The sequence below is a fragment of the Syngnathus typhle genome, linkage group LG11 (genome assembly GCF_033458585.1).
Source record: "Syngnathus typhle isolate RoL2023-S1 ecotype Sweden linkage group LG11, RoL_Styp_1.0, whole genome shotgun sequence".
Lineage (NCBI taxonomy): Eukaryota > Metazoa > Chordata > Actinopteri > Syngnathiformes > Syngnathidae > Syngnathus > Syngnathus typhle.
In genome coordinates, this window is record NC_083748.1 from 4,082,146 (window position 1) to 4,096,313 (window position 14,168).

General features: G+C 42.8%; 1 protein-coding gene across 2 annotated transcripts in view; it reads right to left on the minus strand.

Annotated features, from left to right (window-relative positions):
• Positions 1-14,168, minus strand: part of kaznb (kazrin, periplakin interacting protein b) — a 51,684-nt gene that overhangs the window by 17,613 nt on the left and 19,903 nt on the right. For both annotated transcript variants that reach the window (XM_061291758.1, XM_061291759.1), the window contains one exon: positions 12,725-12,938. In XM_061291758.1, the coding sequence (XP_061147742.1) occupies positions 12,725-12,938 (214 nt within the window). The remainder of the gene's footprint in view (positions 1-12,724; positions 12,939-14,168) is intronic.

The following is a 14,168-nucleotide window of genomic DNA, read 5'->3' on the forward strand; positions in this document are numbered from 1 at the left end:
TTTAAGAAAATCATGGTACAACAATTTTTGAAGAAAATCTTGTCACGGATGGTTCTTTACAACGTCACTTTCCTCTCTTTTCATTTTACCCTAACCTAACTGATCGCGGTGGTGCCTTTCTGGGCAGTCGGAGAAATCAACGCCAACAAAAGTCAAGTTTATTTATTTAAAAGAAAATACATCCAGCCTAGTTAAGAAATCACCAGAAAGATCACCGTGACGATTGTGAATAATAAATAAAAAAATATTATATATATTATATATATTATTTTTATAATAATAAATAATTGTGATAAATAACTGGAACATCACTCAAATATTGGTGATCCCGTTGAGAGTCTCACGGTTTGCTACTGCATGCGCAGTGATACTGACCGGCAGAATAACATCTGGTTGTTCCCAAAGATGATTTTTTTTCTGAAATAATTTTACGTTTACGGACTTAAGTAATCCGGCCGGGTCATACCAAAGACTATAAAAATGGGACCCATTGCCTCCCTGCTTGGCACTCAGCATTAAGGGTTGGAATTGGGGGGTTAGATCACCAAATGCTTCCCGAGCGCAGCGCCGCTGCTGCTCACTGCTCCCCTCTCCCCCAGGGGATGGATCAAAACCACACGGGGATGGGTCAAATGCAGAGGACAAATTTCACCACAGCCAGATGCGTGTGAGACCATCATTGGGACTTTAAAAAAAAAAAAAATTTGGGTGCGTATTATACATCGACATGCCATTTTTAGGGTGCGTATTATACATGGGAAAAAACGGTAATCTGATTACAGTTACTTTGAAAATGGAGGGATAGTTGTCATGTTTGCATTATGTTAAACATTTTTGTAACGGGTTTATTTTTCCTAATCTCGTTGGCTGCTGTATACAAAAATGTCTCCATGCAGGAGTAATGAATGAGTGTCAATCAATCAATCAATCAATCAATCAATCAATCAATCAATCAATCAAATCAATCAATCAACCAATCAATCAATCAATCAATCAACCAACCAATCAATCAACCAATCAATCAATCAATCAATCAATCAATCAATCAATCAATCACCCAGATGCACGCATTTCTTTACCTCTACGCTTCTCCGAAGCACACAGGTTCCATGGTATACAACTCGGCCGCGGCATCTTCTGGCCCCTTGAGACAAATTCCATGTCAGCCCTTCCTGTCATGTGCACTGACTGATGTTCACTCGTAACACTCTCATGAGGGGTGCGGAGGGCGGAGCTTAAGCTTACTTGTGCCCAGATGTGCCACAGCTTAGCACCGGAGCAAGCCCTCGGCATCACTTTCATCCCCACTCTCCTCTACTCACAAAGCCCGCTAAAGCTTTTAGCCTCTGCTCGGACCCTCAGGCTCCCTCTGCTGGTTGCTCATGCACAGGGTAGACGATGTACACGTTTCAAGTTGCTCACAGTTCTGGATTGCTCGAGAGCAGGGGTCACAAACACGGTGCCCGTGGGCACAAAGTCACCCGCAGGACTGTTCTAAAATTAGCTCAAATAGCGGCACTCGTCAGTGAGCTGCATCTATTTATTTTACAGTCAAACCTCGGTTTCCGAACGTCACGGTAGCGCGGTGGTCGCCCCGCTACGGTTGCGCGTTCGGCGGTGCGCTGCAGTTGCGCGATCGGACAAAAATGCTCAAATGAAAAAATACTTCTAAAAAAGACTGACTGTATTTTTTGCTATTCTTGTTAAAATCACACTTACATGTGATCTGGAAATGACAATAATAACTCAAAGTGAAAGCTAAATTGAGCAAATTGGCTATTTCAGAAGTGTGTGTCAAACTGGTAGCCCTTGCCTTAATCAGTACCCAGATAGTAGCTCTCGGTTTATGAAAGGTTGGTGACCCCTGCTCTAGAGAAGCGCAACAAGTTTAATTATAAATTGCATACGAATGCTGAAAAGCTGCCTTTGAACAGAAATCCTGTGAACCGGGTGTTTCTCAAGACTAACTATGTACAGTTCAGTTGTATTTAACTTTTATTTGAACTTTTTGTTCTATTTTAGGTACAGTTTGTTTTTCAATTACATTTTGATTTAACTGTTTAATACATTTAATGACATCATTATTTAGTGCAATGTTGAATTTTGTTTTTAATCAAGGCTATACAACACTACTTTATTTTAATATTGGTCATTACGGCAGTATTTGATTTATTTTTGAGGTGCTGCAAAAAAAAAAAAATTGTAACTCATGCTTAAAGGCAAACAATATTAGAAACGGTTCTTGGTATGATGTAATGCAAACGACAAACACTCCAATTTGAAAGTGAGCGTGATCAACTTTGCAAAGGCAGAATTCATTAAAAATCCATTAGACTGAGCAGGTGTGCCTAATGATGTGACTGCCAGACCTCGCCACCCGAACCTTACGTGCAGCCTGCAGGCAACTGCTCATCTCAATGAATCCTTGGAGATGCATCACAGCATCCTCATTACGGCTGGATCGCGGCGCATTGGGCCGCTAAAAATCACCAGGTTGTTTTATGTGTTTTTTTAGCCTTTCAGCTATTGACCTATTCCACATCATCTGTCTGGCCGAGAAAATATATTCTCTCTTCAACAGCTGCATTAAGCATTCAAAATCATTGTGGATGTATGCTGCAGTTTAACACAAAAGAGACAGAATGCATTACAGGAGAAGAAGCAACATCACAACCCTTAGAAAAGCCTCCATATCTTCTTTCTTCTTTCATTTTGCTCTGTAGCCGCACGGAATAACAAAAAGCGCTCAAGCTTATGTCACCTACAATAAGCATGCACGGAGCGGCTTTCAAAATGTCCAAACTGTTTTTCTGCATGAGATGAAGAACGCTACACTGGATTGCCCCCAATTCCCATGTCATCCCTTGTAAAAGACGAGCGTTAATTTAGATCGTTTTTTATCTAAGGTAGCACCGTAGCGGCGTGGTTAGCATGTTTGCGACATGGAGCTTTCATATTTTGTCCGGGTATATGCATGTTAGGTCCAATAAAGACTGCAAATTATAGATCATGACCGATATGGAGTTCTTAAAGCTAGTGCCGAATCTTCGATTTGGCAAATTTCCAATAACCAATTATTTGGACAATTAATTAAAAAAATATGTTATGGAGAAATGTCATCTTTATATGATGTTGTAATATTGCCCGATTAAATCGGCTGGCCGATTAATAGGTCAACAGTTAATCGAATAATTAATCAGTAAACACTCCAAAGCTGTGAATGTGAGTCTGAATAATTCTTTGTCTATGGCTATTTTATTTTTCCATTAAATCTGATCTTTTTTACATTACATAAACAAATGTGACTGGACATTGACTGATGCGCCCATCTTCAAGCCCTATAGAAAATTGATGCATGTACGTATATATTTTTTTGCATGATCATCAGAATTCCTGAGCAGTATTGAGGGGATGGCATTTGAGGCTTTGAATGACAGATTATTCTAATTGCAAACCCAAAAGACGCCTCCACGCGGGCATCGCTAAAAGAGAACAAATTGCATCGGCAGGTGCTTGCACACCTTTTTATTTATTCATAAAGTGTTCACAATGCGGGCTAATCCCTCGCAGGGCTCGTGTTAAAAGGTCAAAATGTGGGCTAATTAGGGGGAGATGCTTGGATTGACAGGAATTAGGGTTTGACTGAAGCCAGTCACACAGTGACTCGAGGGAGCGTTAATTGAGTCCAGATGGAGCGGCCCCCGTGACTCCAGTAAGGAAAATGGGGCCTACTGGAACAAACGGACAAACTCCTTGCTTAGAGCCAATTAGGCGCAATGAGAATCCGTAACAGATAGGAGCTGCTTGGAAAAGGTCAGGCACTTTGTATTTAACAAAGAGCAGTTGGATCCATCCATTTTCAATAGCACATATCCTCATTAAGGATGCAGGTCAGACCCGTCGCTTGGCTAATGGCTAGTCATGAACTCTGTCTAGCATCAAAACAATTTTTTCTTTAATATTATTGGTTCCATTTCCACCACTTCAGTGTTTTTCAGCTTGGGTGACTCTGAAAGAACTTCATTGATGCATACACCAGTAGAGCTTAACTTTCATTTGATGGATTTCATCATCCATTTCCTGGGTTGTTTGACGCAAAACAAATTTTTGCAGAAAACAACCCAACAAATTGGGTGAAATTGACCCTGGGTCGGTCGAATTTTTCACTCAGCAATTTTAAGGGTGTACATTTTGTGGCCTCGTAAGGCTTTTTCAGACAGAGCACGGAATAAACAAATACAGTAAGTTAGTTTTTTCAGCTTCTACAAATATTCACAATCAACTGTGAATATAACAAGGAGGTTTCACGTGTTACCTTCATACTGTTCAGTGTCCACCATGACATTTGGCTTATAAACTACAGATGACATGCATGGTGCAAATAAAGTCAAAGCACCACTAAGTGTGCTACCAAGGCTCTCATTAGGTCTAAAAGCAGCAGCAAGAGCTGAGATCTCGCACATGCTGGAAAGGCAAGTGTAAATTATTCCCACCGCCCCTTCCTCCTCTTTCCCGGCGCTCTAATAACACCTTAATGATGCTACTGTTAGGATAGCACCGAGGTACCGTGCTTTATGGACTGACCCCAGAATCAATTCAGCAGCATGCCGAGTCTATTAATGGACATTCTCATCTTCTCACATACGCCAAAACGGCCACTGGAGCTCCTGCAGGACCTCGCAATGGATGTCGTGCGGTTGCATGGCACGCACGCAAACACACAGTCTCCATAACGGCGAGGTAATAGAGTCATCGTAAGCTGCTGACGCACAGCGGCCATAAAAAAAAAAAAAAAGAAGAAGAAAAAGTATCATCGCAATCTCTGCAAGCACCAGGCAGGCCACTGCAGCACTAAAGGCTTAGAGTGTTGTTGGAAGAAAGAGAGCATGATGGTGGGATGGCTCGGAGGATTCATTAGCGGTTTGGGAGCACATTCTCCAACAGAAAGTAGCAAGTCGCCCATCTCGCAGGCGGAGGGGAAAGCCCCCCGAATGTGAAACCCCAGAAAGAAAAGGGCTGCACTTCAGCTTGGAAGTTTTTGGTGGCCATGTTTGAATGGAAGTCATTGTTCAGCAGCCAGGATGGAAGATTCCACGGCTAATGTTGAAAAGATTTTTGAACTTTAAAGCAAGACCCAGAAACAGCTTCGACTAAATTTAAAGACATAAAAAAAAAGAAAATGAAGGAGCATAAAGAGCAAAAGAAAAATTACTTTGCGGTAGAACAGTTGCATTACTGAGTCTTAAAAAAACTCACTCCAATTTTAATCTTACAAGCATAAAATTGAAATATAAAGTTGAAATATTATGAGGAAAGTTGAATCAGGAAAAAGACTCACTACGTTACCAAAATAAAGCTGAAATATTACAATAAATGAAGCTTAAAGTTGTAATATAAAGTTGAAATTTGATAGTTGTACTGCGAGAAAAAAAGTCAAGTTGAGACTCAAATACATATCTTAATTTCCAAAGGGAAAAAAAATCATCATTCTTAAGTCATACAACAGGAAAAAACGTTGCATTTCCACAAGAAAAACAAATTCATGAAAAAAAAGAATATTGACATATTGAAGGATTTGAGTAACAAGCGTGGGCACGCAACAAAGTCAGCTCATATCTCAAAGCAACCGCTGTAGCTTGTACCACATTAAGCAACACGTGCACCCAACTCGTGCGGAACATCTGCTTCCAGGACAAATGTAACCCAAACGAGACATAAGTCTCCAGGAATGCATATACACAATGCTCACACTATGTGTGTATGTGTGTGTTGTCCAAGCACAGCACAGCCACTCTAATTGGCGACCTGATAAATATTTGTGTAAAACCCTCTCCCGGTGGAAGCGAAAAGAGGTAGGCAAGCTTTTAGCGCTAATGCAGACAGGCTGCACAGCAAAAACAATCATTCCAAATGTCAACATTTCATGCATGGGGATGTGAGGATGCACAAGCACAAACATTGGGAGGTGCAAATGAAGGCAAGCGCGTGACCACATGGACACTATTTACAGGACACTAACATGGGAAAAGCCTAAAAAAAAAGACCAATATTCACGTGGGAGGCGGATGGGCGGGTTTCGCATTTGGTGCAGTTCCATGAAATATAAACATGGGCACCATATGTGAGGAGAGCCATCAAAAATTTGTGCCTCCAGTTACTTTAGAATAATATGACTCAAGTAAAGCAAAGAAGTAGTCCTGTAAATTGTTATTTGAGTAAGGCTAAGTAAATATTCAGCGAAAACTCAAGCACTGACTAACTGGTGGTTAACTGAAGGATTTATTTTATTTTTTTTCTAAAACAGCAGATGAATGACAAATAGGGCTGTGGAATTTTAATTTTTACACAACAATATTACAATATTATTTTTATAGATTTTTTTTGAGAATTATTACTTTTGGACTATTAGCCACACTGTATTAGGCACAATATCAATAAACTTTTAATACATACACATTATAAGGCACATTATCTTTATGATGCATTGCGTTTTAAATTGTTTATTGAAAACACACCATGTGTTTATTTGATAGATTTCACACTATTATTAAATGATTTCAAGTGCACCATATGGTCCAAAAATTACGGTACATAAAATCTACACCACTGGTCAACAAATTTTTGTTGAATATCTTAAAACGCACGTGAGACTGTGGAAACACTGAACGTAACATCCATCACGGAGGCGTCACAAGTGTTCTGCTTCTTCTCGACCGTGCGGGACCGTCATGCTTTGGCGCAGCAACTGTCGGAGCTCTGCGCTTCTTCAAAAGTCATTTCCCTCCACGCCGACTCCATTTTGCGCTCTGGGGAGGATTGAAACAAGTGGCCCGGGCGAAAACACTACCTGCTGTAACGGTGGCGGGCGAGGTTCTCATCATTCTTAAAGCAATGAAGCGTTTGAAATGGATGTTGCCTTTAGCGCCGTTTCAAGTTTGGACTCAAAGGGGATTTGGATGGTTCCAGGTGAAAATTGCCAATAGGTGGCCACACTAAAACACCCACCCAAAAGAAATTAGAGTTCAAAGCTTGCCTTTCAAATGACGTAAGGTTTGGATTCAAGCAAGTGTTAGGGTTTCAAATTAAGGCAACAACAGTTTGGCTGAATTGTAGTCCCCCCAAAAAATCCAGCCCATCCAATGCCATGTTTTCAGCACGTATTTGTCATATTCGTGTTGACAGCCTCTGAAGCGTAGCAGATAGCTATCTAGAACGTTCCGCCGGCTGATGAACAACAAGAAAAGGAAGCGAATCCCTACAAACAAAGCATGAATGAATTCCTCGCTTATAACAGACACGCGGTGGTGAGATGACAAGATGACATTCACACTTGCCTCATCTCCTCCACTCCCTCTGTGGTTGAACAAACTTTGGGGCACACAAACTAGTTAACAAGAGGAACAAGTCCACAGAGAAACAGCGCCGATCCATTCCCTGTTTGCCTCTCGAGGGAGCGTCTGCTGTCTAGAGCAGGCGTTCTCGGCAATCTGGACTCGCAAGCCTTTTTCCCAATCCTTTCCACACTGGCCGACCTACCTAATTAGTGAACTACCTGTCGAGTTACCAACCCGAGGCTGGCATTTTTTCTGGAATCCCGTGGGATTGCTACTACTTCTCCACCAACCAATAAATTATTAACACACCAACTAAACTACTACCTAACTTACATATGTACATCTAAGTAACCTACCTACTTACCGTCCTACCTACTTAATTATTTACCTACCTACGATGTAGCAGAACCTATGCTGAAACATTCAAATCCCTTCTGCACCGCAGACTTTCCAGCCATGCAAACAATGGCCAAACGCTTCCTGTGAGCACATGAAAGTGCATTTGCCGTGCTCAGCTGTCCTTCATCCCCCCCAACACCCGGATGGGCAAAATGAAGAAATCAAACGCTAGTGCATGCGCGCACGGACACACACAAACACACAGAATCCCTCTGACAGACAGTCTGCCAGGTCAGCACAGGCCTTGTGTTCCATTACAGCAACAACAAATTGCCGCTCATCAGTTATTCATTAGCCATTAATCAGTAGTGAAATGACCGGTGTTCCCGTAAGTACTTTGAAACACGTTTTTCAATTGCAGGAAAACGAAACAGTTCATAATCAAATAATGCAAAACATTATAAAGACAGTGATTGAGAGTAATACGTTTGCTTGGGAACCACCTGAGTGTCAATAAGCCAGTTGTAATCAACCGGCCTTTCCTTTGAATGGAAGAAATGTGGCAAAGAAGAGGAAGAGCGAGGAAGAGTTGTGGGAAAGTGAGGGGCCGCCTCACTCATGGATATTGTTTGGGCACAGTTACTCTCACGCAGTGTTGACCAAACGAGGCTTGAACGACCTTGATAAACATGTTCTCATTCTAGAACCTCATATACGTTAAACAACAAAATTGCGCATCTGTAAGTACTGTAATAAAACACTTTTTTTTTTTTTTTTATGAACGTGGCATTAAAGTTACTAAAATGTGTAGCCAACTACGCCCTTGGTCACTATGATCATCAGAAGAGTACAAGAGGATTTGTTTGGCTCCGTCACCTGACGAGGCGTGGCTAGCAGAAGCCACACAGGGAACACAACGACTGAGAAGTGGACGCTAAAGTATCAGTAGGAGGCGGGCCCGTAGGGGAGTTTCAAGCATCGCATGCCTTCTTTGCGTTTGCGCAGGTGCTCCCATCCAAAACATAGAAAGAGTGACAATGAAGCTGGGGGAGCAGCGATGGAGCGGGTCTGCAATGCAATCATCCACTTTCCAGCTTGTGTACATGATGTTGGGCCTCCTGCAAAACTCAGAGAAGATTGGTCACCGCAACGACTTTGCATTAGAGGCACTTTGGCGTGTTGACTGCAGAGACCATCCCAACTTTAGAGGGTGTTTCATCAACACTCTTTTACTGCACCGCCTTTTAAATGCTCACGCTTCATCATCCGCTTAGCTCCCTCAGTAGCTCTGGCCATACAGCGGCTATTAAGTTGAAGTGGCAAACTAGCAAGGTACTAAACAACGCCGACACACCTACCTCGTAATCACAACTTCCCTCCCAATGCGCAGTTTAGCTATCTAGCAATAATGCCAATCAGCACAATTGTGTGGACGTTTGGGAATAGCAACTACCATTTTCCAAATAATGAATTTTAACATGTAACTTTTTTTTTAATTTGATCTCATTTAAAATGTGAGTTGATTTTTGTTGTTTTTTTAAATTTCTTTTTTTTTTTATTTTTTTTTTTTTTTAGATATAACCCTTTTCAATGTTTCCTTGACCTATGACCTCAGTATCCTGCACGCCACCGTGTCCTACGGTAGCCCGCAGAGGACAATCCATACACTTTTTTGACCTACAAATAGCATATTAAATGACTTAGCAGTCAAATGGTTTGTCCGTATTGTTCCGATAAAAGCATCTCTGTGTGATCTCTCATCCACACGCTCCGTGTTGGTCACAAACAGATCAATCTTTGCCATGACTCATACGAGTCACTGCCTCAGCATCCAAACAGCAGAGCACTTATCTAGCAATATCCCATCGGGTTACCTCACATGCTTTCACTTCACACACACTTCGGATACTCATTACATATGGCAGCTATGCGCTCCACTCGCCGCTGAAGCACATCTGAGTCATTTAGGAATATTAAACAAGGCCTTGACATGGCTATGATGGATTCTCAGTGAGGAGCCAATGGAGAAGATGAGAGGTGAATTCATTACTGAATACGCTCACCTATAAAATCCACCTTATAAATTAGCTTGTCACGGAGGTGCTCGACTCAAAGGTTCTGCTTTTATACCCTTGACATTTCACTACAGCTCGGGAAATATACCTATACGTTTTACGCCCGGGGGGAAAGTTACAAGCTGTTACCGTGCAGTTTAATAATTAGTCCTATGAGCTATGTGAGTGTTTGTTGTGACTGTGCATTGAACAGTGGAATCCCCAAGGTTCAAACCAATCCCTTGAAACCTGATTTGTTTGTGTGTAGACGTCTCCCGAGAGGAATTCATGGAAGTGTCACAATTATGGACATTCATAGCTGTCAGGCAAGAGCATTTTTTCAGCGCTTGTACTGACATCTGACACCTATGCTGCCTGCAGTAGAAATAAAACATTCCAAGAAAACAATTTTGCTTTTTAGTTGGAACAATACATTCCAATTGTTTCCTTTTATTCTTGATACCCTTTTTGCTACCGCTATATTGTGATCTATACACTTCCTGTATTGTGGTCAACATCTCAATTCCCCTTCTATGGTGGTAGCATTAAAAAAGAAATAGAAATTAGATGAAATCTTGTGAGAACTCACTGAAGCTGCTGCTTATAGAGGAAGCGTCCGTCAGAGGAGGAGGAACGGAATAAAAACGTGTAAAAAGCGGCACTATAGTTAATCCAGATGAAGGGTGAAAATTGGGGGAAGCAATTTAATCCGCCATCCCTCGTGATGAGTTTAGTGAGGAGGCTGAAGGCAATGGCGGGTCAGAGCCTCTTCTGGGCATCTGTCGGGGATGTAACGTGGGTCAAAAGCTGGCTCATTTTTGGCAAAGGTGTTCAAAACACACTTTCAGGCAATCGGGTCATGTATATTAAAGGGATTGTTTGATGAGAGGTAACAAATGGACTAACAAATGTGCTTTGGAATCACAAAGACGCGTATGAGCTCCCTCAGCCGGTGGACTCATACCAATGAAAATGATACGGCAGACCGTATCTGGCCCCTGAGACTCGAGTTTGACACCCATGCCCTAAAGTATCTAAGCTGATCTGTTAGCTAAACCTTGATAAACATGTTCTCATTCTAGAACCTCATATACGTTAAACAACAAAATTGCGCATCTGTAAGTACTGTAATAAAACACAATTTTTTTTTTTTTATGAACGTGGCATTAAGGTTACTAAAATGTGTAGCCAACTACGCCCTTTGTCACTATGATCATCAGAAGAGTACAAGAGGATTTGTTTGGCTCCGTCACCTGACCGCTGGCTCTCGCGCCTGGGAACAGGAAGTGTGACATCACCGCCCTGACATTCAGGAATGTGGGAATGTCAGACTCTCACAACAGCGAGAGAGCGGAGGAACGGCAACAGTGGGGCGGACACCACCGAGAGGCTCGTCTGGGATCAAACATGGAGTGACTTGTTTCTGTTTTTATCCTTTGTGATTATTCCTACGCACACAAACATGACAAAGTTGTGTTTACCTGCTGTGCAAATGAAGTCATCGTTTATACGTGTAATCGGCGCTGAACTCGGGGGCAACACCTCAGAACGCGACGAGATGAGTCAGCAATGGCAAGCCGCTTCATTGTCTCACATGACACTCAACGGGACTTTTACACGGATGGCGACAGGCGGGGAAATTGACTGAATATCGCGACACTATGTCCTGACAGAACGTGTAATCAATGTCAAAATGATAATCAGGACATATGCTGCCAGCGTGTCTAAAGCATGTCTTGTTTCAATCGATGAATTTAGTGCAGCATGGCTTTTGAAGTATTGATGCTATTTTAGAGCCGATATACCGTGGAAATTGGAAACGCAGCAATAAAAAACTCTTTTAGAATTAAAAATAATACTCAACTAAATAACAATCAAGCTATTCCATACGAAAGAGATTGATGATGTACTAAGCAATCTTTTTGAAACTGATTCCGTTAGCGGTTTGGTTTTCGATTTCCAAAGTTAAAGCAGATGTTTCCAAATATCTCATTTTGAAAAACATTCGGCACTACAAAAGCCAGAAAATCATTACTTAAACATACATTATCATTCAACAACAGCTCTAAACAATTACTCGATTATTGAAGTAATTGTCGACTCATTTCATAATTGGTTAATCAATTAATGTAGACAGCTCTCATTTCAAGCATGTCAGGGCAATATCTGAACTACTGCTGAAAACTCATTGCCTAAATGGAGTGTTATGAATTGTATATGTTATATATAAGTATAAATTAATCTGTTTTTTGCCGCAGCGACCCTCAATATCAGTCATTTGAGCGATGCGTTCACTGCGCTGTGGTTTTTGTACTTTTGCCATTGGTTTGAAGTGCCTCCAAACCAAGATGAGTTCAATCGGTGCTTGTAGTGGAGAAGTAGCATTCCTGGCTCAGCACAGTCGATTCAATTTTGGTGCTTTTTCCATTGGCAAAGAGAGCGAGCAGACATTATGTTGAGCCCGGAATCCACTGCTTGTCACTCATTGGTCAGATTCAGGTGAAATTAGTCATCACCTGAATGCGGCGCGGCACGACACTCTTCACTTTGTTGCTGCAGCAGCTTATTAACCTGTTGCCCTCACTCATTCCTTGGATGAAATCTGTCTCGCTAGCATGACCAATAGAGAGCCTTGATCTGCTTCATCCTGACGCTCACGTCTCATTTTGGCATTAATCTGAATAAGAATGGCTGTCTGACAAAAATATAGAGTGACGCAATTAAAACTATTCCGTAGACAAAATGTACAACTTTGGCTCAACTTCTCAAAGCTGCTTGAGATTCCATAGAGATGCAAGCCCAGCAGTGGCCTGCAAAAGCCAACCCCTAAAATCGGCTGTGGTCCAAGTCATCCCCCTCCCAAAGAAATGTGCTCCCCTTTAGCCTTGCATGCAGTGGAATGATACTAGCACCATTCCCCAAATGTTTCCCACGTCTCTCTAAAGACGGACACATGTTCTGAGTGTGACACGAGCTGGAGGAGGAGCTCACACTCACCCCGGTAGCGGAGACTGTCGGCGTGGTGCTTGTGCTGCCGGTGGTGATGGTTCTCCAAAGCGGCCGTGCCGCCGGCTCCCAGGCCGGCCAGCCTGCAGTTGGTGGCCGTCAGCTCCGAGCGCAGGTTGCTGACTTCCTGGCCGGCCGAGCGGATGGCCCCGTCGATGCGGCGGGCCAGCTGCTTGTTGTCCTCCATCATTTTGAGGATTTTTCCCTGAGGAGCGGATCCACACAGAGGAGCGGCATGTTGTTAAAGTTGAGAAGAGGATACCGGTGGCAACCCCTCCACCTGTGCCTCCACCTCTCTGCCGATGTAACTTAATAGAAAGAAAAGTCGCTGCACGCCGGGGGATGACGTCGATGCGCTACTGCATCATTGGCACGTGAGGGCAAAGAAAAGAAGGAGACGGAGAAGAAGGAGACCGTGCTGTGAGCAGCTGCTCTCAGAGAAGGAGGGAGTGAGATGACATGCAGCCTTTGAGCGGACTGTACCATGTGCTGCAGGACCGGGGGGAGGGAGGGAGCGAGAGAGAGCGAGAGAGAGAGCAAGAGCGAGAGAGAGACAGGCGGGATGATGGGTCCGCTGCAAAAACTAAAATTAACCAAGGTTATCTCCAATCAAGAGAAAATATGCTTGTTCTTTGCCAAAATATTTCTTTTCACCAGTCAGTTTTTCTGTGAAATCATTTATCATAAAATAACATTGCAAAATTCTATCTAAGTATAGCTAGTATAAATACATCATTTGTTTTAAGAAAGCTCGCCAAGTCAGATTCTCCAGAATTTATTGACCGCTAATTTTGCTGAACTGCTACATTCCTCTTGTCATTATTTTAAGAAAGCCATTTTTTTTTTCAGTGGGCTATGATGCATTCACTGTGTGGAACCCGAGCGCGCTGCGTCTCCCACAGCCGTGTGGCGTCTGTTACCAGTTAGCCAGTTCTCCATGGAAAAGAAAAAAAAAGTTTCTCCTCGCTCGGTCCTACTCTTTTCAGAGCCCCCTTTGAGGAGCACACCACCACCCTGCTGTCTTTGGGTCTCTCACGCCCCCACCCACGTCCAGTTCATTCCATTATATATTCATCTCTTTTGTTCTGGGGAAAAAGCCCCCCCCCCTCCCTCCCCATGTCGGTGGGAGAGGAAAGGGAGGAGATGGGAGGGAGCTAAAGGCGCCCAAGGGGGAAACTTTTCAACTGTGAGTGAGATAGACTGAATGAGGCCCATTGAAGCGCAATGGAGAACAGTCAGACAGATTACATTACAGCCAGCAAAGAGAAAGTGTCAGCATCGGTCTTGTGCGTGGACTTAAAGTTCCATCAAACAAGCAAACAGACACACTGATGGATGGATGGAAAGACGTTTTGCTGAGACGCAGTAATCTGACACTTCGTTTACAATGCACGACAATGCCCAGGCCGGGATGCATCGCTGAGGCGGGCTAAAC